We start from the raw sequence: 20,396 nt of genomic DNA, 5'->3' as shown, positions 1-20,396 counted from the left end.
TCGAGAAAGAAGAGAAGTTCAAGGCTCCGTGGATGGAGCAGGAAGGACCGTAGGATCATCATGCCAACAGACAAGGGTCAGTTCCCAAGGTCACGCAGCTAGGCGATGGTGGAACGGCGACCAGAACCCAAACCTCCTCCCTGGGGAGGACAAGGACGAGGCTGTGGCCCCCCCGGGGGGAGCTGGCAAGAGCTCGGATCAGAGGTCAGACTCGATGCAGGCTCGGAGTCCGGAGTCGCCGTCCTGCTGCACGTCGGCGGTCCCCTTGGGCAGGATATTTAAACTCCTAAGCCTTGGCTTTCTTCCCTCTCCAGTGGGGTTGACTGTGGCACCTGAATCACGCTGGGAAAGCACTTCTCACCATGCCTGGTGTGTGGAAAGTTCTAGATAGTTATCAAAAACTCAAAGAAATGCCATTGTTCTAAGTCAGAGCGGAGGCCAGTGGCACGTACTGATGGTGGCTGGGAACTCGAGAAGCCCCTGCTGAAAGGGACAGAAATCCTGAGAGCTGTGGGCACAGAGCTGGGGAAGGCCCCCCCCCGCCCGTTCCCAAAGGGTCATGAGCTCAGAAGGAGGGCAAAAACCATTTCTCAGTCACCATGGCAATGGTCAGGTGGACCCCGGCTGACAATTTTCCCACACTTCGGAGGTCAAGAAAGCAGTATTTGTGGTAACCTTGGCTTGGTTGAAAGAGTGTCTCCTGGAGGAGCACCCCGAGGAGGGAGCAGTGGGGTGCGCTGTGGGGTGGGGGACCCAGGTGGCATGAGGACAGCACCACCTAGTGACCACATCCCATAGCAGGGATCCCTAATCACCGCCAACCCCCAGGGGCCAGCCACAGAGCACCTCCAGGTGACACTTGATCCACAAAACATAGGGAGGCCGAGTGGGGGGCTCCTGGGCTTGCCTCGCCGTCAGGATGCCGGCAGCACGTGGAGGTGCAAGCGCCAGGGACACGGAGGTCTCGCGTGAATAAAACCAGACCCTCAACAGAGAACTGGAGCTCGAGTCGAGGACGGGGCCCTGCAGCCCCACCGCCCGGCAGGGGCGGGTCCCAGATGGAAGATGACATACTGTAAATGGGGACTATGCTTCTTCTCTCTTCCCACTAATGCTGGGGAGGATTCCAGAACTTCTAGACAGTTCTCAACCGCAAGCTGGAGACCATGGGGCGAGGGTCCCTGGCGGGCAGGCGGGCGGGGCTGGTGAGGCTCTGCAGCCTCTAGAGTCCTGACCCGGCAGGGCGGACCCCACACCCCCTGTGGCCCCACCAACGCAGACAGTGGGCTGACGAGGGCAGGAAGCAGCTGTTCCCATAGGAGCAGGTAAAACCAGTCACTCTCTGTTACTTGTCCTATTCACACACGCAACCACCTGCCTGAGAGCCCCACTTGCACGTCTGGGCGTCTCAAATCCAACCCAGCGAAATCAGGTTCCCCTACAAGAATTTTTGTTAATTAAGGTGAAATTCGGGGATCCCTGGGTGGCGCAGCGGTTTAGCGCCTGCCTTTGACCCGCGCGATCCTGGAGACCCGGGATCGAGTTCCGCGTCCGGCTCCTGGTGCATGGAGCCTGCTTCTCCCTCTGCCTGTGTCTCTGCCTCTCTCTCTCTCTGTATGACTATCGTAAATAAATAAAAAAAAATTAAGGTGAAATTCACACAACATAAAATTAACCATTTTATTTATTATTATTATTTTTCTATTATTATATTATTTTGTGGGGCCTGAACTTACAACCTTGAGATCAAGAGCCTCACGCTCTACTGACCGAGCCAGCCAGGCACCCCTAAAGTGAACCGTTTTGAAGTGAAGCCTCCCGTGGCCTTTAGTGCAGCCACAGTGCTGTGCAAACATCACCTCTAAATACAACACATTTTTTGTCACCCCAAGAAGCAGCCCTATGTCCACCGAGCAGCTCCTCCCCTCGTTCCGGGCGCCACTAATCTGCTTCCCGTCTCTATGGATTTGCCCCTTCCGGACATTTCGCAGAATTGTACACGTGTGACCTTGTGCGTCTGGCCTCTCTTCGCTCAGCATAATGGCTGAATAATTAATTCCACCCGTCGTGGGGCCCGACCACCCTGTGTTTATCCACTCATCCGTCTGCGGACACGGGGCTGTTCCTGCCTCTGGCGATCGCGAGTGGTGCTGCCTGCTGCACACGTGCGCCGTGGGGCTACGGGTTTTGCCCCCAGGGGACCAGCCGCTGCTGCCCCTCCGACGATCACACCAGAAACCCCGGAGTCAGCCTCAGTCCCCGTGAGCCTTGACAGCTCCTGTGCACTGCGCCCATCAGCCCCGTCCTCCAGCCCCAACTCTCCGGAGGCCTCCCCTCCCCGCTCCGCTGGCCCGGCCCCGGCGGCCACCCGTCCGGCAGGGCTCTGCGGCCCACAGACCAGCCTCTTGACCTCTCGCCGCAGCCGGGTCATTTGTCAGCATGCAGTCCTCTCTTCCCAAAGATCACCCTGAAGCGGCTCCCGTGGCAACCGGAATGCATCTGAACCCCAGCCACACCCTGTATGACCCCCTATGATCTGGCCTTGCTCGCTGCTCCCACCTGACGCCTGCCCACGTTCACGATGCACACCCGCCTTGGCTCTCCGTCCTTTGCGCCAATCCCCTGCCCGTCTGGAGTCTTTACAGTCACTGCCCCTTCTTCCTGGAACACTTCCTCCCTGGGGTGCCGCCGCGGCCACCTCCTTTAATAACTTACAGGGTGCTGTTCTCCTGTCACCCGGTAAATCAGTGACCCATTCGTTCTCTTCCACTTTGTTTTTTTTTTCCCCCATCACAGCAATGATAAAACCTGCAATTATCTTACTGGTCTGCATGTTTTGTAGGGCTTGCCCTCCTATGGAGCACAAGCAGCGTGAGGCAGTGCCGTCTGTCCTGCCCGCCACCGATCCGGCACCTGAATGGTCAGAGATGCTCTCGTACTCCTGCCACCCGAATGCTGGACGCCGGCAGCGTGTAGTCTAGGGTCCAGCCACCGGGTTCAGGAGTTTAGTGAGGTGTCCCCCCTTAACCAGGTGGGGCTAGGGCAGTCCGTGCCAGGAAGGAACAGGTGATGGGCAGGGATCCCTGGCAGGAAGTCCATCTTTGGGGACAGCCCCTCCGATGGAGGGCAATAACTCCTGTGCTGATGATTCACGGGAGCCCAGCCCAGCAGCACTACACCCAAACCTCCTTCTGCCCCTGGACAAGACAAGCCACTTGGACTGTCTCCACCCTGAGGCTGGCACAGGTACAGGGAAAAGGAGAAGGTGGGCTCCTGTGGTGTGAACCACAGATCCGTTCCTGTCTTCCCCTGTTGAGCTGGGATGAGCTCAGGGATCTCAACAGCCAGAGCCATCTGCGTCCCTCCCGCCCTCTTGCTCTACACATCCAGGCACATCTATGGTGCACTCGGACGGCGATGGGGAGGCAACAGACCTGGGGCCCTACCCTCCCTGCAATTAGTCTAATCTGGTAACCTCCCTCCCCCAGGTAGAAAGGGTGTGGGGGTCAGATGCAGGAGACAGAGGAGGTATTGCACCCAAAAGGAATGGGTGGGTCCCCTGTGGTGACCTAAAGTCCTGGGATTAGGCCCCTGGGGCTGATGAGCCATCTAAGTCCATTTCTTAGGGGACTCAGAGTGGGGCCCTCTTCTAGCCTGTACCTTCTAGCTGGAATTGTGATTGGGGTTTCTGAAGGAAGGGAAACATTAATCTGGATGTCCAAGCAGCGGAATTGGGTACCGACAGGCAAGCCGGGCTGTCAGGTCTTGCGTTATAAGTAGATGCTTATGCCCAACATTACACGGTTACGGGGAGCAAATACGTTAACAAATAGTGCAAGTAACTAAAGCATGTTCCCAGTACACAGCTGACTAGATGACACTTCTTACGGGAGATGAAGCAAGATGCGTTTCAGATCCTACTGACCCTTCGGTGCCTGTTGCATAGGCTCTGTGAAAACTGGCGCAGCACTGGAGCGGAAAAGCTCTCCTGAGAGGGACTCTCTCTGGACTGCAACTGCCAGGGGGCGTCTGTCCTACATAATAAAAACACGGCTCTGCTGTGATCTCTTGAACCCACTTCCAGCTCCAAGCTCCCTAGAGTGGACTCACCCTCCTTACCCTCCCGGAGGCTTCGTGGTCCCCGAGGGGGACCCGCCTGTTATGCTCAGGTGCAGCCTCTGCTGTGTCCTGCACCTCACTTCACACACTGTATTTTGGGGGAGGGTGTCATCCCACCCTATTAGACTAACCGCGAGGACAAACACCCAAGTCTACCTTGCTCCCCCTTATTCCCTGTGAGCGCGGTTCAGGAGAGACGACACCTGACGAAGTTCTCGTCCTTTCCATGGGCTCTGGCCTAAAATGTTATAACGTTATTGGCCCCAAACAAAAGGAAGAGGCTTTTGAGACGTGTGTTCAAACACAGCGAAGGCACATTGCCAGGGAAATGGCGTAGAAGTGTGAAGGCCAAAGACAAACCTCGGTGGATGGTAAGATGAAAGACCTCTGAACAAGTGCAAAGAGGCAGCTGTCCTCTTCTCACTTAGTAGGAACGCAAGGATTTTTTCTCTCAATGATGTCACAACTTGTAAAGTCACTAATCTTTCTCCTACTCATGGCAAGGTTATTTTCCATGCCAAGTACCTAGAGCAGTGCTGTCCCACAGGAGTATCATATACAGTGTAATTAAAACATTCTGGTAGCCGTATTTTTATTTTTTAAATTTTATTTATTTATCGGAGAGACACAGAGAGAGAAAGAGAGAGAGAGAGAGAGAGAGAGGCAGAGACACAGGCAGAGGGAGAAGTGGGCTCCACGCAGGGAGCCTGACGTGGAACTCGATCCTGGGTCTCCAGGATCATGCCCCGGGCCCAGGCGGTGCTAAACTGCTGTGCCACTGGGGCTGCCCTGGTAGCCGTATTTTAAACATAGGTGCAACGAACTAAAATCGCATATTTTATGTGACTCAGTATATGTAAAATATTGTCATTTCAGTCTACAGACAACATTAAGGTCATTCACCAGGTATTTTACATACTTTCACCCTGAAACCCAGGTGTACTTTACAACCCAGCCCTAGAGCACAGCTTCTCAAAACTGTGTGCAACCTCAGAGAGGGCATCCCGAGGGCATTGGGATGATGCTTCGTGGAGTTAAGAAGACGAAACAACTCACGTTTTATTTTAGAATCTAAGAAAGTCAGGTTTAGAAATATTTAAATTCGACTAACACCAGCATTCTCTTCAGGTGTGTTCATCAGGCGAACCATCCCATAGGGACTGAATACGTTGGGCCCTTAGGGCCAGAGCTTCTGCAGGCAGGCAGCCCTCCTTTACTTGTTCCCTGCCAATGAATTGCAACCCCCTGAACTCTACACGTGTCTGGTTTAGTGGATGAAACGATTATCCGCTTTTTTTCTTTAAAGGTTTTATTTACTTATTCATGAGAGACACACAGAGAGAGAGGCAGAGACACAGGCAGCGGGTGAAGCAGGCTCCCTGCGCGCGGAGCCTGATGCAGGGATGCAGGACCCTGAGGTCACGACCTGAGCCGAGGGCAGCCGCTCAGCCACCAGGCGTCCCAATTATCCACTTTTAAGTAAATGCACCTTCACAACAGAGGAGCGCTCAAACAGCCCCGGAAGGACGCCGGGGATGAAAGACAGGCCCAGGGATGGGAGCCACGCCAACGGTGAGACATCGAGTGAAGTCCTCACCAAGGGAAGGGGCGCGCGCGACTCCCCGCCTGCAGCGGCGCAGGTCGGAGCCAGGTCAGGGGGTGACGCTGGTCCAGGAGGGGCTCTCGGGGACGTCTGGGCTCAGACGCGGGACCGGCTCCTGCGCCCCAGGTCAGCCGCGCGGGCTCCCTTGCAGGGTGCAGGGGCCCGGGAGCTGCAGGTGCAGCGCAGCAGCGAGGCTTTGCAAGTTCGCGCTGCACCTGCCGCGGCGAGCGGGCGCCCTCTACCCGGGGGCCTCGGCGGGAGGAGGGTGCGGAGGGGCGGTGGGCTCCGCGGGGCTCCCCGGGGCCACCGCCCCGCCCGCAGAGAGGCTGGCCCCGTTGCAGACAACCCGCGCAATACGCAGTCTCCGCCGCTTCGGCCGTATTTATAGGACCTGGGCGGAGCCCCGCCCCCAGCGAGATCCCGCGGCAGCTGAGACCTCGCGAGAGCAGCAGCAGCCCCCGCCCCTCTCACGCGGAGAGCAGCTCAGGGTCCCGACGCGCGCTCGTGCGCACGCGCGCGGTGACGTCAGTTCCTGGCGCCGGCGGCGCGGGGCCCTGCTTCCGCTTTCCTCCGCGGCGCGCGCTCCGCTCTCAGCCGACGCGGGATCATGGCGGCCGCGGCCACGATGGCGACCTCGGGCTCGGCGCGGAAGCGTCTGCTCAAAGAGGAAGACATGACGAAAGTGGAGTTCGAGACCAGCGAGGAGGTGGACGTGACGCCCACGTTCGACACCATGGGCCTGCGGGAGGACCTGCTGCGCGGCATCTACGCCTACGGTCGGGGGCCGCGGGGCGCGGGCGGGGAGGGCGAGGGCGAGGGCGCGGCCCGGGGTGGAGGGCGACCCCCGCCCGGCACCCTGCGCTCGGCCTGCGTGGGTGTCGGGGGGTTCGGCGGGTCGTCCCCGGGCGCTTGCGGGGGGTGCTGCCGCCGCGGATGACGGACAGGGGCCGGGCCCGCGCTGCCTGGGCCGCGAGGGAGCTCCGGGTACTTCGGGGAGCCGGGATGCTTCGGGCGGTGGTGATGGCTGCGAGGGGGCGGGGGGGGGCTCCCGGGGGGCTGACCTGTGAGCCGGGGTCCGCACCGAGGAGCCCGTTGCACGACGGAGCAGCCGGTGCCAGTAGCCGGCAGCATGGAGCGGGATGCTCTCCAGGGCCAGGAGGAAGCGCTCCGTGGTGGGAGCCCAGGGGCTACTCGGGAGCGGCAGGCAGGGCCGGATCTCGCCCAGCGCTCTGTGAGCTGGCGAACAGCTCGCATTTTGTTCCTGAGTGCAGGGGGAAGCCGTGGGGTTTGAAGCAGGGGGAGTGGCGACGCCGGGGTCTGCACCCTCTGTGAGTCCGTGCGCTAGAAGGGGCAGGAGAGCTGAGGCAGGGGAGGTGATGACGTTGAGCCGGGGAGGGGTTGAGGATTCCCGGCGGGCGTTGTGAGCAGCTGGTGGGTGCTGCTGGCCATTGCTCAGGTGGGGAGCCCTCGGAGGCAGGGGAGTCTCAGGGGCCTGTGAGCCCCCCCGGCTGCAGGTGCGGGGAGCCTGGGGAGAGACCGTGTTGGGGGTCCAGACCTGGGCGATCGGCCTGTGTGCTGACGCCTGGGCCTGGAACTCGGTTTACCCAACAGACCCTGGTGTTAGTTACCACGGTGTAGAGCAGAGAGGGGATGGGAGGTGACAAAGCGGCGGTGAGGCTGATGGTCCCACCCACCTCTTGGCCTCCCCCGCAGCCCTGCCCAAAACACTGTTTTTAGTTTCCCCGCCTGTGTGCTTGCTTGGATGGTCGCTGTGAGGGTTTTTTAAATCATCCGTGTTACAGCTTTAACTTTAGACGGGAAGTCCGGGCTGAGTTTTAAAAGGCTACCGAAGAGGGATCCCTGGGTGGCGCAGCGGTTTGGCGCCTGCCTTTGGCCCAGGGCGCGATCCTGGAGACCCGGGATCGAATCCCACATCGGGCTCCCGGTGCATGGAGCCTGCTTCTCCCTCTGCCTTTGTCTCTGCCTCTCTCTCTGTCTCTCTCTCTCTGTGACTATCATAAATAAATAAAAATTTTTTTAAAAAATAAATAAATAAAAGGCTACCGAAGAGTAAGATATATTTTATGCACATGAGCTTTTGTTTACTTGGGAAATGTTTTTTTAACCCTCTCCAAGTAGCCTCGTTCTAGGGTGATGTCGTAGCTGGTGAAGCTGGATCACAAGTGGAAGGAGCGCAGCGGGCACTCCATGGAACGGCCCGAGCCGTAGAGTCATTGCCGTGGCAGACAGCACAGACAGCGTGTAGAGCTGATGCAGAGAGGAAAGAGGGGGCAGCCACGGTGCCACTGGATTCATTTTTCTTTTTTGTAGCGTAAAAAGTATGGAAATGATAAAAGAGCAGCACAGGCTATCGTAACGTAGGCTATCGTAATGTACGCGGTACAGGAGGAATTGGAGTAAAAGATGAGCCTTTCCCATCCATTCTCAGGAGCACCACCATTAACATTTGGGTGGTTTTTTTTTGTTTGTTTGTTTGTTTTGGTAATCTAACTGGGGTCTCTGCGTTCTGCAACAATGTTCCTTTTATAGAGATTTTGTCTGTGCACATAGGATCTGTGTTAGTGTAAAAGTACAGTTCAACCCAATTCATTCAGCAGATGTTTCTTGAGCTTTGGTGTGTTGGACTTTGGGCTAAGAGGGGCTTAAAAAAAGATACCATCTGTGTCCCAAGGAGCTGCCAGTGTCCTCATGTTAGAACTTTTGCTTTCTTTTTACAGGTTTTGAGAAACCATCAGCCATCCAGCAGCGAGCCATCAAGCAGATAATTAAAGGGAGAGACGTCATTGCTCAGTACGTCACCGGTAGAGAATGGGGTTAGGTGCTTGTCAGCTGAGTACAGCGCTTGGAGGGGACCCCTGTTCTCCCTTTCCACATATGTGTCAGTAGCCCTTTCCTCAGCTTGAGCCACAGTGTCCTGTTTTTTGTTTTTGTGTCCTTCAGAAAGCTGTCATATTCTTAGCCAGCTTCACTTACCTAGCAGCTGGCATGCAGAATGGTGTAGCATACTCTCTTAATGGCTTTATTCCTGAATTGTGTTAATTTTAAAGACTTCTTTACAAGAAAAATTATTTTTGGAGGACGGTTATAGTCCAAAATTGCAGAAGAGAATTACATTTCTATAAAAGGGAGCCTCTTTTTTTGGAGTCTGTAACACCCGTCAGGGTTATAGATCCTGCGGCTCCGACTCCCCTAGTGCAGAAGTTGCATCCTCCTGATCTTACCTTATTGCTCGTGACCCCAACCCGGGTGGTGCAGGAGGAAGCTGCTGTCCTGCAGCTGCCCTTTGGAGCACTGCTGTGGTGGGGTGAGGTGAGTGGGAACACATAGCCCATCCTTTTTCACCTCTTACCTGTGTTTTCTTGAACAGATCACAATCTGGCACAGGCAAAACTGCCACTTTCAGCATTTCTGTCCTCCAGTGTTTGGATATTCAGGTAATTTGCCGCTCTTCAAATGAACTTATCTTTAATCCTCAGAAATACTTTTGTTTCTTCTGTAACTGCAGTGTCCGAAAAGGACGGTTTTTAAAAATGTGTACTTAGTTGTACTGACTCAAATTTTTCATGATATTCTTAATTACACACTAATAGGAGAGCTAACTAATACTCTGTCCTAAGTTCCTTGTCAGCTAAATGGAGAGAGACATTTTTAGTGGGCAAGCAAGAATTCTGCCCAGTGAACCCCATGATGACTGGGTTCACACATGAACTTACATTCAGGTTCCTTTGTCTCTGTTAGAAATGAGATGTGTGGTTAATGCGACGTAACATTCAAGATAGATCTGCATCTGACTTCGTGCAGTCTGCCTTGAGAATACTGAGGATTCTCTGTTTTCTGACAAATTATTTTACCAGGTTCGTGAAACCCAGGCTTTGATCTTGGCTCCAACAAGAGAATTAGCTGTGCAGATCCAGAAGGTGAGCCACTGAGAGTTAGTGCTGTATTCCCAAGTGCTGCTTTCTGGTTCGGGTGTAAAAGGTTGGCTGGTTGATTTAATCTAATCCTGTTTTTTGGTTCCCTCAAATTTTACTTCCTGATTTTTGGCATAAGTCATTGTTAATGTGAGTTGCTGGTTTATACTGAGTCATTTTTAGTGTAGCTGGTATGATTCCAGTAGCTTTTTGCAGTCTCAGAATAGTAGTTTTTTTCAACAAAGAAATCATTTTAGTAGTTATTTTTGTACTTTATATTAAAATGTTGTTAGAATTGTTTGTGAGTGGCTAAAATTATGAGTTTTACGTATTTCCAGGGCTTTTTGTAATTAAAATGTATTTCTTTCATAATAAGAAACCAGTAAAATGAACTTTATTTTGGCATAGAAGCAGGAGGTTGGGTCTTTTTGTAGTTTTATCATGTAAACAATGGAATAAGTAGTACTTGGTATGTCAGAGTAGAGATTACCTTCGCTTTGGGGAAACTTGGAGGTCTCTGACTTTGTGTGGTTCTGAGGTGAGGCCCCGAGGTGAGGCCCCAGACGTGACCCTTGTTTTAATTCAGGGTCTGCTCGCTCTGGGGGACTACATGAATGTGCAGTGCCATGCCTGCATCGGGGGCACCAATGTGGGAGAGGACATCAGGAAGCTGGACTACGGGCAGCACGTTGTTGCTGGCACACCTGGACGTGTCTTTGGTAAGTGCTTGTGGCGTTACAAGAAGTGCTTGAAGGACCCAGGACCATTTCCATTTGCTGTGCTGTGTGATAGAGGTTGCGTGCAAGTGATGTAAGAAGTAGGCAAGAGGCCTCAGAAATGCTCTGAAAACCAGGGGGAATGGCTGGCTGTTTCCTCGTGGTCCGAGGTCTAAGGATATCAAACTGATTCCACAGATATGATTCGGCGCAGGAGTTTGAGGACACGGGCCATCAAGATGTTGGTGTTGGATGAGGCTGATGAAATGTTAAATAAAGGTAGGAGTCACAAAAGCAGAGATTTTCTCTTGACTTTAATGTTAACATGTTCACATCGTGGAGCTGAAACATGGAGCTAACGCCAGTGTTCTCGGGGCTAGCAGATGCCCTCGTGCTCTCCGGGCAGCTGTGAACGTGAAGCTTGTACCTGGCTCTTCTCTCAGGGAGCTGAGAGCAGTCACGGCCAGAACCACGGCATCTCCGCCCAGACTGGCGCAGCATTGCTCCCGCATGTCTGGAGCTCAGCATAGATGGGGAGGTGTGCGGCTGAGATGAGGCGTGTAGAAATGCTTACTGTGGGTTGTGGGGGGCACAACGGTGTGTCAGGGAAGCTAGATTTATGGCAACGGCGTGTCCCATTGTCTAGAGACTGTCATTTATTTAACTAGTTGTCCTGTTAGTTGTCTAGGCTGATTTTACTCTTTTACCAGTTAATAGGATAAATTTCTAGACTGGGCATGTACTTTTTAGGCTTTTCATGTTGTTTCTTTTTTTTTTTTTTTTAATTTTTTTTTTATTTATTTATGATAGTCACAGAGAGAGAGAGAGAGGCAGAGACACAGGCAGAGGGAGAAGCAGGCTCCATGCAGCGGGAGCCTGACGTGGGATTCGATCCCGGGTCTCCAGGATCGCGCCCTGGGCCAAAGGCAGGCGCCAAACCACTGCACCACCCAGGGATCCCGCTTTTCATGTTGTTTCTACCCTGAGTGTCTGAGGACAGATCTGTGATGCCTCTCTGTGTGGCAGCTGTGACGTTAGTCCAGCGGTGAGGAAACACATCGTGAAAATGTACCTTGAGAAAAAAAAATAAATAAAAAAAAAAAAGAAAAAAAAAAGAAAATGTACCTTGAGGCCGGGGGATTGTTATGTGCAGCGACAGGCAGTGTTCCCTTGTGTCCCCCCGCTTGTCCTTTCTGCACACGCCCTCCCCTTCGGTCTCCACATCACACTGGGGGGTGTGGGGTGTCTCATAGACATCGGGGTCATCCAGGTGGAGGGAGTGCTTGCCTCTCGGCGCTCATCTGCTGCACGGGTGGGGCCCTCAATGGTTCTGATGTCCAGGTCCCTGGAGGCTGATGCTGTCCTAAGGGCTGCCCCCCCCCGCCCCTCCAGCCCAGGGCTTCTCACCTGAAGACTTTGCTCCACAGCTGAGAGAGAGGCATAGTGACTTTGGGGCACTCAGGTGGCTTCCTTAGTGTCTGAGGAAGCCATGGCTTGCCGGTGGCTCCTGTGTGCCTGTCCCATGGGCAGCAGTTCTCAGAGTGAGGTCTCCAGACCACCAGGGTTCACGTCATCTGGGAATTTGTTAGAAATGCAGATCTTGGGCTCTGATGTTTGGTTACAACCTCAGTCTGTGAATGGGCTCTCTTGGAGGCTGCGGACCCCCTGTCTGGGCTTTCTCACACACACTTCCTGGCCCTGTCCTGCCCAGTCAGGCAGAGATGGGGGTGTGGTGAGTGACCTGTGGACCAGGTCCCAACGATGGAGGTATAATTGACACGTGATGCATTAGTTTCTAGTACACAACTGTAATGATTCCATATATATATATATATAGAAGATTTTTTTAACTGGAAGATTGTTTTATAAAAATCCAGATCTTTGGATTCTCTTAAATGTGGCTGATCTTGCCTCAGCGGACACAGATCCTCACAGGGTGGCAGGAGCTGGGACTGGGGTCCTGACCGTCAAGAGGCAGCTGAGGTCGTGGATGACCCAGGGCTGGGGTTCTTTTGCTCTTAAGCGTTGGCACCCAGGCCTCCGGGTGGGGCCGTGATCCCCAGAGCCCACCTGGGAGGGGCAAGGAGCTGCAGAGAAGTGGGGCACGTGGATTTCCTGGCTCTGTGGAAGATTCCTCGGGAAACCTCACACCTCACAGTCGTCACTTCTGTGTCCAAGTGCAACCTTCAGACTCCCTGTGTCTCCTTCTGTGTCCAGGTTTCAAGGAGCAGATTTACGACGTGTACAGGTACTTGCCCCCGGCCACGCAGGTGGTGCTCATCAGTGCCACGCTGCCTCACGAAATCCTGGAGATGACCAACAAGTTCATGACGGACCCCATCCGCATATTGGTGAAGCGGTAAGAACGCCCTGCTTCCAGGTGGTACAAAAACAGCCATGTAGCTTGTATTTAAGTGTAAAATATGAAAATTCTTTGTTTTCTGGTTTGAGAAACCAGCTTTTATATGTGTATTCCCCTTTGGCCCAGTAATTCGAAATTTATAAACCACCTGATGGTGTTTGTCCGTCAGTGTTGTGGGGGTAAAATAGGTAATACAGGGGCTATCTAGTGGCTGTTGAAGGCCCAGATGGGTCGGGATGTGGCCCGTATTGCGGGAGTGCTGACGGCCGGGAGCGGCGGGGGCCGCCGTGGGTCAGGCTAGGAGCAGGGCTTGGCTTGTGTGCGCCCTCGGGTCTCGGTGGGCGGATGAGTTCACAGCACTTGTCTGTATCTTCCAGTGATGAATTGACTCTAGAAGGCATCAAGCAGTTTTTTGTGGCGGTGGAGAGGGAAGAGTGGAAATTTGACACACTGTGTGACCTCTACGACACGCTGACCATCACTCAGGCCGTCATCTTCTGTAACACCAAAAGGAAGGTAAAGCAGTAGCCGCCTTGGCTGTTCAGTGTCCTTTTGGGCAAAATTGAAGGTTGGTTCCCAGAACGCAAGTCAGCCCTGCTCTGTAAAGGCTCAGAATTGAACAGTCGGACGTATCCAGTGAAACCGAACAAGTGCTGATGCTGGTCTCATGACCGAGGCTTGGGAGTCCGTGGTTTTATTTATTTTTTTTTAAAGATTTTATTTATTTATGAGAGAGAGAGAGAGAGGCAGAGACACAGGCAGAGGGAGAAGCAGGCTCCATGCAAGGAGCCTGACGTGGGACTCGATCCTGGGTCTCCAGGATCACACCCTAGGCTGAAGGCGGCGCTAAACCGCTGAGCCACCACGGCTGCCCTAAGTGAGGAGGAAGGAGTCCGTGGTTTTAGGTGGGACCCAGGCTTCGGTTTTTGTGGGTGCCCAAGTGATGATCATCTGCAGGCGGAGTGGAGAACCCTGGCAGCAGCTCCTTTGAAACAAGAGGGGGAGTTGGGCTGCCTTCCAAAAGAGATTCAAATTTAAATTTCAAATGAAACAGTGAGAGATGTTTTTTTTTTTTTTCTTTTGAGAAATTTATATGGAACAAATAGGAGTTTTGCCCCGATGTGTGCCAGGAAAGTTAAGTTTTCTGCACGTCTAATAAAGATTCGTCTGAATTTTAAGAGCACTTGCTCTCTGAGTGGTCACACTGGTTCTGCAGGTGATCACGATAAAGTCCAGAACAGTCTGGTTTGGTTTCTGAGCTGACGATGGCATCTGCTGATTTGATGTGCAGGTCGACTGGCTGACAGAGAAGATGAGAGAAGCCAATTTCACGGTGTCGTCCATGCACGGGGACATGCCGCAGAAAGAGCGCGAGTCCATCATGAAGGAGTTCCGGTCTGGTGCCAGGTGGGCCAGCTCCTCTGTCTGCACCCAGTCCCGCTGGTGGTGTTGCTCGGGCCCTCTGTCCGCATGCCTTGCCGGGTCCCCCCATGGCCCCAGGCCCTGCCTTCCCGGCTAAGGTGTGAACTGCTGCTGGTGCCCTAAGCTGGGTTAAGTGGTGGCAGCCTCTCCTGGCTAGGATGGTCGCCTTACTTGAAGGGTGTTTCTTTGTTGCCTGAATGAGGAGATTGTTCGCTCAACTTGCCATGATCTTTAACTCAATCCCTCTGTGGTCAGAGGACGTGCATTGATGACTTGTATTTGGGTATGCTCGGTGGCCCAGCACATGCTTATCTTTCAGATGCTGCGAGTGTGTGTCTGCGGGCCGAGTGCCTTACGGAGGCCACACACCGCGTCCTGTGCCTGCCCCGGAGGTGCAGATGGTCTGCATCCTTGCCTCTGTTTCTCTTAACCGTCTCCTCGGCATTGGGGGCACCATGGGTGCAGCACTTGGAGGCTCGGTGTGCTCTTGCTGGATGCGTCCTAAGGTCGGGTCTGTGGATTCAGAACTCCTCTGTTTACGGAGGAGCTGTTCTTGTCACGGAAGCGTCTGTGTCTCCATGGGGGTGCATTCTCCGTCCTGCTGTGATGCAGCCACAGCGGCCACATCAGGTGGTCCCCTCGGGGCACCCTCACGCCCTTGGCCTTCTGTTTGCAGCCCGAAGCTGTGGTGGACTTGGTGCACAGAGCACATAGTGTGTTTCTGTTTGGGTTTTCTTGTAGTCTAGCGGTGACCACCACAGTCTTTGTATCAGAGCCACTGGTCTGGTTTTGTTAATGTCGACACTGGTACGTATAATTTTATTTATTTTTTTAAAGATGTTATTTATTCATGAGAGAGACAGAGAGAGGCAGAGACATAGGCAGAAGAAGCAGGCTCCATGCAGGGAGCCTGATGCGGGACTCGATCCCAGGACTTGAGCCAGAGGCAGGTAGGTGCTCAACCACTGAGCCACCCAGGCATCCCACTTTTTTTTGTTTATTTGGGATTTCTTCTTGGTATTCCTTTTTCCCAGTTCTTATTTTGGAAAACGTCTGTACCGTCGTTAGTTGAGTAGCCTTCTTAGAGAACAAAGTGCATGTGTCCATCATCAGCACCTGTCGTGATGGGCACTGGGGCCGTTGTCCTGCCTGCCGGGCTGGGAGCTCTGACTTCGCGGACCTGCCCTTCTGTGGAAACTTCACAAGAGGTCTTTGCTGTGTGACAAAATTATTTACTTAGTTACATATTTACCATTTGATTCTCTTTTCCTTTGTCTCTGACCTCCATTGGGGGTGGGTTTCCTTCTCCCTGAAGAAGTCTTCCTGTATTAAGTTTGGGGCTGCCAGTGACAAGATGTCTGGAAGTGTTTGTTTCACCTTGAAATGCCTCCTTCCGACGTCTCGAGGGAGGTATTTGCTGAGAGATTTCTAGGTTTGGTGTTGTTTCCGTTGGGAGGTCCCTGCAGTCCCCCTGCTGCCCCCTGAATGATCTGTTTTGCTGTCTCTCCCCAGCTTCTACCCTGATGAGTATCCGTGTGGCTTTGTCTTTTCTCCTGCTTGGCAGGTGTCTGACCCCAAGCCCAGCCCACCCTCCCAGCCTGGCTGGGGTCCTCTTCCTCTCCCCCTGGGGCTGCGCGTGTAGGTGGTGATGTGGCAGTGACACCTTCCTGTTTTGTTTTGAACTCTTCTGGTTTGCTGTCTCCCAATACTGAGTGCTTCTAGACCAGCCGTGTTTGATAGACTAAGTCAAGCCATGTGTGTAACCTGAGATTCTCTGGTAGGCTCATTAAAACAGATAAGGAGCAGGTGAAGTTGATTTTTTAATATATTTTCTTTAACCCGACGTGGCATGTCATTTCAATATTTTCAACATATAATCAGTGTTAAAAATACTAATTAAGGTTTGGGGATTTTTTTTGCTTTCTTTTTGTACAAAGTGTTCAAAATCCTGTGTGTATCTTTTTTAATTTTTTTTTTAATTTTTAAATTATTTATTCATGAGAGACACAGAGAGAGAGAGAGAGAGAGAGAGGCAGAGACACAGGCAGAGGGAGGAGCAGGCTCCATGCAGGAGCCCGACGTGGGACTCAATCCCGGGTCTCCAGGATCAGGCCCTGGGCTGAAGGCGGCACTGAGCCACCCGGGCTGCCCGTCCTGTGTGTATCTTACACAACAAGAGCATCCCATTCCAGGGGCGCCCGGGTGGCTCAGTTAAGTGTGTGCCTTCGGCTTAGGTCATGATCTCGGGATCCTGGGATTGAGCCCCACATGGGGCTCCCTGCTCAGCGGGGAGCCCGCCTCTCCCTCTGCTGCTCCCCCTGCTTGTGCTCGTATGTGCTCTTGCGTGCTTTCTCTCTCTCTCTCTCTCTTTGTCAAACAAAATCTGTAAAACAAAAACTAAAATAAAACCTCCTATTTCCAGATCAGGCACACAGCAGGTGCTCGTGGGCTGGCGGGCTGGTGGCTCCATGTTGGACGGTGCAGGCCTGTGGCATGTCAGGTCCTGTCCTGGCTGTAGGGCAGAGTGGTGCGAGCTGCGTTTCACGTTTGAACAGCCTGAACCCCACACCGAAGTCAGTGACGCCACCGTGACTGACTCCTTGCTAGGCGGAAGTAAAATGTCTTGCCTGGTTATTGATGTGGGACTGATTTTCAACAAATTAAATCCAGTACAGTACGAGATACTTGAATCGTCTCATAGGATGGGGTCGCGTGGGAGCTAAGTGCCAGACGTGCCTTTCCACGCAGGTCTGGTGTCGTCCCGGACGCCTCACACCTGCAGTCGGGACCGTGTGAGGGGCGACCTGACAGGCTCACCTCGCAGCCAGGCTAAAACTTTCTGACTAGGGTGATGGCCTCAAGTACCTTCTCTTTTACAGCCGGGTGCTCATCTCCACAGACGTCTGGGCCCGGGGGCTGGATGTCCCACAGGTGTCCCTCATCATTAACTACGACCTGCCCAACAACAGAGAGTTGTACATACACAGGTACGGGGGCTCCTCGTGGGTCTGCTTGTCGGCGGGCGCGGTGGCACCTTCCCTGCTGCATTTACTGAAGTGGTTCGTTCTCTTGAAGAATCGGGCGGTCGGGCCGCTACGGCCGCAAGGGGGTGGCCATCAACTTCGTGAAGAATGATGACATCCGCATCCTGAGGGACATCGAGCAGTACTACTCCACCCAGATCGACGAGATGCCCATGAACGGTGCGTGCCCCCGTCACTCTTCCTGTTCTGTTTGTTCGGGGCGGGGGGGTCTGGTGAGCCTCTGGATGAAGGCACTTCATCGTGTCTGTTCTATTCCTTAACGTATGCCTTCCTTTCCCTCAGTGGCGGATCTGATCTGAGGAGCTGCTGTGCTGACAAGGCGCTGGTGACCATCTGCCTGCCCGGTGCCCCGGCTGGGACGCGCTTAGGGACAGTGTCTGGGTGACGGGGATTGTGGGGCTCTCCGATGGACCCCGGGACGAGCCGTTGGTGTTCTTTTCTTACCCACATGTAAATAATGCAGTGCTGTGAGTTTTTTCATTAAATGTTTAAAACTTTTCCCATAAACTAACGTACGTGGTTTTTTTTAAAAAAAAAATATTCCTTTGAGTAATCTCCACACCCAGTATGGGGCCTGAACTCGCCACCCTAAGGTCAAGAATCACCCGCTCCACCAACTGAGCCAGCCGGGGGCCCTTTGATGGACGTTTCTTACGGTGCCACAGTCTTTTCTAGCACATGCAGTGTGATCTTGGGCAGCAGGTCAGGCCTTTTGCCCTGTTCTCTGGTCTCTTGAGTGGTAAATGGAATGGTAGACACCTCTGCAGACATCCCCCCATTGGTCAGAATGATAGCACTGCAGACGCTTGGGTCGTGGACAGCTTCACCTACACAGGTCATTAGATGATTCTGTTAGTGAAGGGGACTTCCGCTCTGAGCTCCGTCCCGGAGAGACTGTGCCCGGCTCAGGGCATTGTGTGCAGGGTGTTTCCGTGCTGGCGGCAGAGACCGTTGATGCTGCGGCCGTGGCCACGGGCAGCAGCCGTCCTCGGTGCCGGGTCCCATGTCTTTGGGGCGGGAGGGAGGGAATCAGGAGGCGGAGTGGGACTGCAAGTACCTGCCTCTCCGGTGGCAACCAGTGTGTACACCAGGTGCAGAGGGACAAGGTCAGGGGCCCTGGGCCGATCCCTGGAAGGAAGGACTTGCCGCCAGCTGTACTTCTGGACTAAGCACACCATGTTACGGTAGAGGAGAAAGGGGTACACGCGGGGCGTCGGCGGTGACTGGGGAGGAGACGGCAGGAAGCCAGCTGGAAGGTAAGACGCCTGAGAAGCTGAGCTCAAACGTTGTCTAAGAAAGATAGCAACTCAGGTAGTCCCGAAAACGTCCAACCTCAGGTGGCCCAGGTGTGCTCTATGGCTAGCAAAGGTTTAATAACCCTAAGTGTTGCAAGGGTGTGGGAAACGTGGTGGTGGTGTTGATAGGTACAGACTTTCTGGAAAGCAGCCTGGCTCCGAGCAGGGGGAGCAATTAAAATTGAGAAAGTCATTTTCCCTTAAGCAATAGTCTGGACTGTAGATGCACACGTGCATTCCCCACTGCGTACTACAGGACCGGAGGGGGGTGAGTGCTGGGCACTGGGGGCTTGTAGGGGAGCCGCAGCACTTGCATCGGTGCGAGTAGGTGGGGGGTGTCGGGAGGGCAGCTGGGACACTGGCATCCCAGTGCTAATGGGTGTAGCTGAGTCCCATGGCAGCTGAGCGCTGAGAGAAGCAACGGGGCTGCCATGCCCTGCCAGGCAGATGTTCAAAGCCATTCAACATTCAGTACTGAATTTTCAAATATTCAGTAGCTATTTTTAGTGCTTAATAGCTAAAAAGTAGAAATAATCCAAATACCCATCCACTGGGAAGTGTGGTTAAGTGCCCATGTTGAATATCATCTGGCAGGTCAGGGGAGCGTGGTGCTGGCACCTGCCACAGCTCCGGGGAGCCTGCAACCACCTGCTCCGGGAGGGCTGCCGGCCACAGGCCACGTGCCGTGTGATTCCGTTTCTGTGAGATGCCCCAAACAGGTGAATTAGGCAGCGAGCAAGCTGGTGATGGTTTACCAGGGGCTGGGGAGGGCGTGCTCCGGGGAAGGGTTTCTTCGGGGGAAGATGGGAACGTTCAGGACTTGGATAGTGGTAGTGGTTGCGCGAGTCTGAATTCAGTAAACATCACTGAGTGGTAGATTTTAAAGTGGTGAGTTGTGTATGAGCGGTACGTCTCAAAGATTGGATGGGGAATCGGACACATCCTCCAGTAAAATTATACTTAAAACGGGATGAACAAGGGGAAAGTAACTTGTCTGAAGTCCCAAGTTGAAAGATTGTTAGATGGGGTTCTAAAACAAGACACAGCAGTTCACCGCTTACAAGAAACACGAAGGCGCAAGTAAGTGAACAGTGAAAAGATGGGGGGACACTTGTCACAGGAGCACAGGAACCACAGTGAGCCTGGAGCGGGCGTGTCCACTTCCGACAAAGCTTTTGCTGTCAAGAATGTCACCAGGGGCATAAACGGGAAGGTAGTTCATCAGAAACAACGTGACAGTCCTCAGTGTGGACGCAACGCAAAAACCGATAGAACTGCAAGGAGAAATAGACGAATGCACAATCGGAGTTGCCCTCAGGAACCCTGTTAGGATAAAGGCACAGGGTCCTCGGACGGTGGCTCTGGCGGGTACAGCAAGGCAGCAAAGAGGACAAAAGTCATCCAGGTGGAGAGGAAGAAATCCTTAACGCTCAGATGACCCGATCCCTCGTGTGGAGAATCCTAAGGAGTCTGCAACACGGCCACTAGCACCAGTCACTGAGTTGAGGAAACGTAGCCCTGTACAAGGTCAATATTCAAAACTCACTTGTACTCCTGCGTGCTAGCAGCGAACACCTGCGGAGGGAAGGGTAAAGGGTTAAACGGCAGCTCCAAATAGACCACGTCCTGGGGACCCATCAGACGGGAGGCGCGTAAGCTCTGTGCGCTGAGAACCACAGGACGTCGCCGTGGGAAGTGACCGTGAGCGAGAGGTGCCGTCCTGACTGGAGGAGTTGGGGTGGTCCAGGTGTCGCTTCTCCCCACATCCTGCGGTCAGCACAGCCTCGATCAAAATCCCCCGGAGACCTGGGCAAAAATTGACAAGCTGCTTCTGAAATGTCTGTGGGAATAGGAAGGACCCAGCAGAGCCAAACAACCTGGGGAAGGCCAGCAGCTGGCGGAT

General features: G+C 53.6%; 1 protein-coding gene across 1 annotated transcript; it reads left to right on the top strand.

The window, feature by feature from the left end:
- The first annotated feature begins 6,265 nt into the window (after positions 1-6,265).
- EIF4A3 (eukaryotic translation initiation factor 4A3) lies at positions 6,266-17,705 on the top strand. The gene is made up of 12 exons (XM_055332673.1): positions 6,266-6,498; positions 8,461-8,533; positions 9,111-9,177; positions 9,598-9,660; positions 10,241-10,373; positions 10,569-10,649; positions 12,588-12,729; positions 13,110-13,248; positions 14,024-14,139; positions 17,034-17,141; positions 17,230-17,357; positions 17,481-17,705. Exons 1-12 carry the CDS (start codon positions 6,330-6,332, stop codon positions 17,495-17,497), a joined length of 1,236 nt encoding a protein of 411 aa, XP_055188648.1. The 5' UTR covers positions 6,266-6,329; the 3' UTR covers positions 17,498-17,705.
- The last annotated feature ends 2,691 nt before the right edge of the window (positions 17,706-20,396 follow it).

Source organism: Nyctereutes procyonoides, unplaced genomic scaffold (genome assembly GCF_905146905.1).
Source record: "Nyctereutes procyonoides isolate TBG_1078 unplaced genomic scaffold, NYPRO_anot_genome, whole genome shotgun sequence".
NCBI classification, from domain to species: Eukaryota; Metazoa; Chordata; class Mammalia; order Carnivora; family Canidae; genus Nyctereutes; species Nyctereutes procyonoides.
Note: the sequence above shows the minus strand (reverse complement) of the source record. Positions and strands in the feature narration are given on the sequence as shown.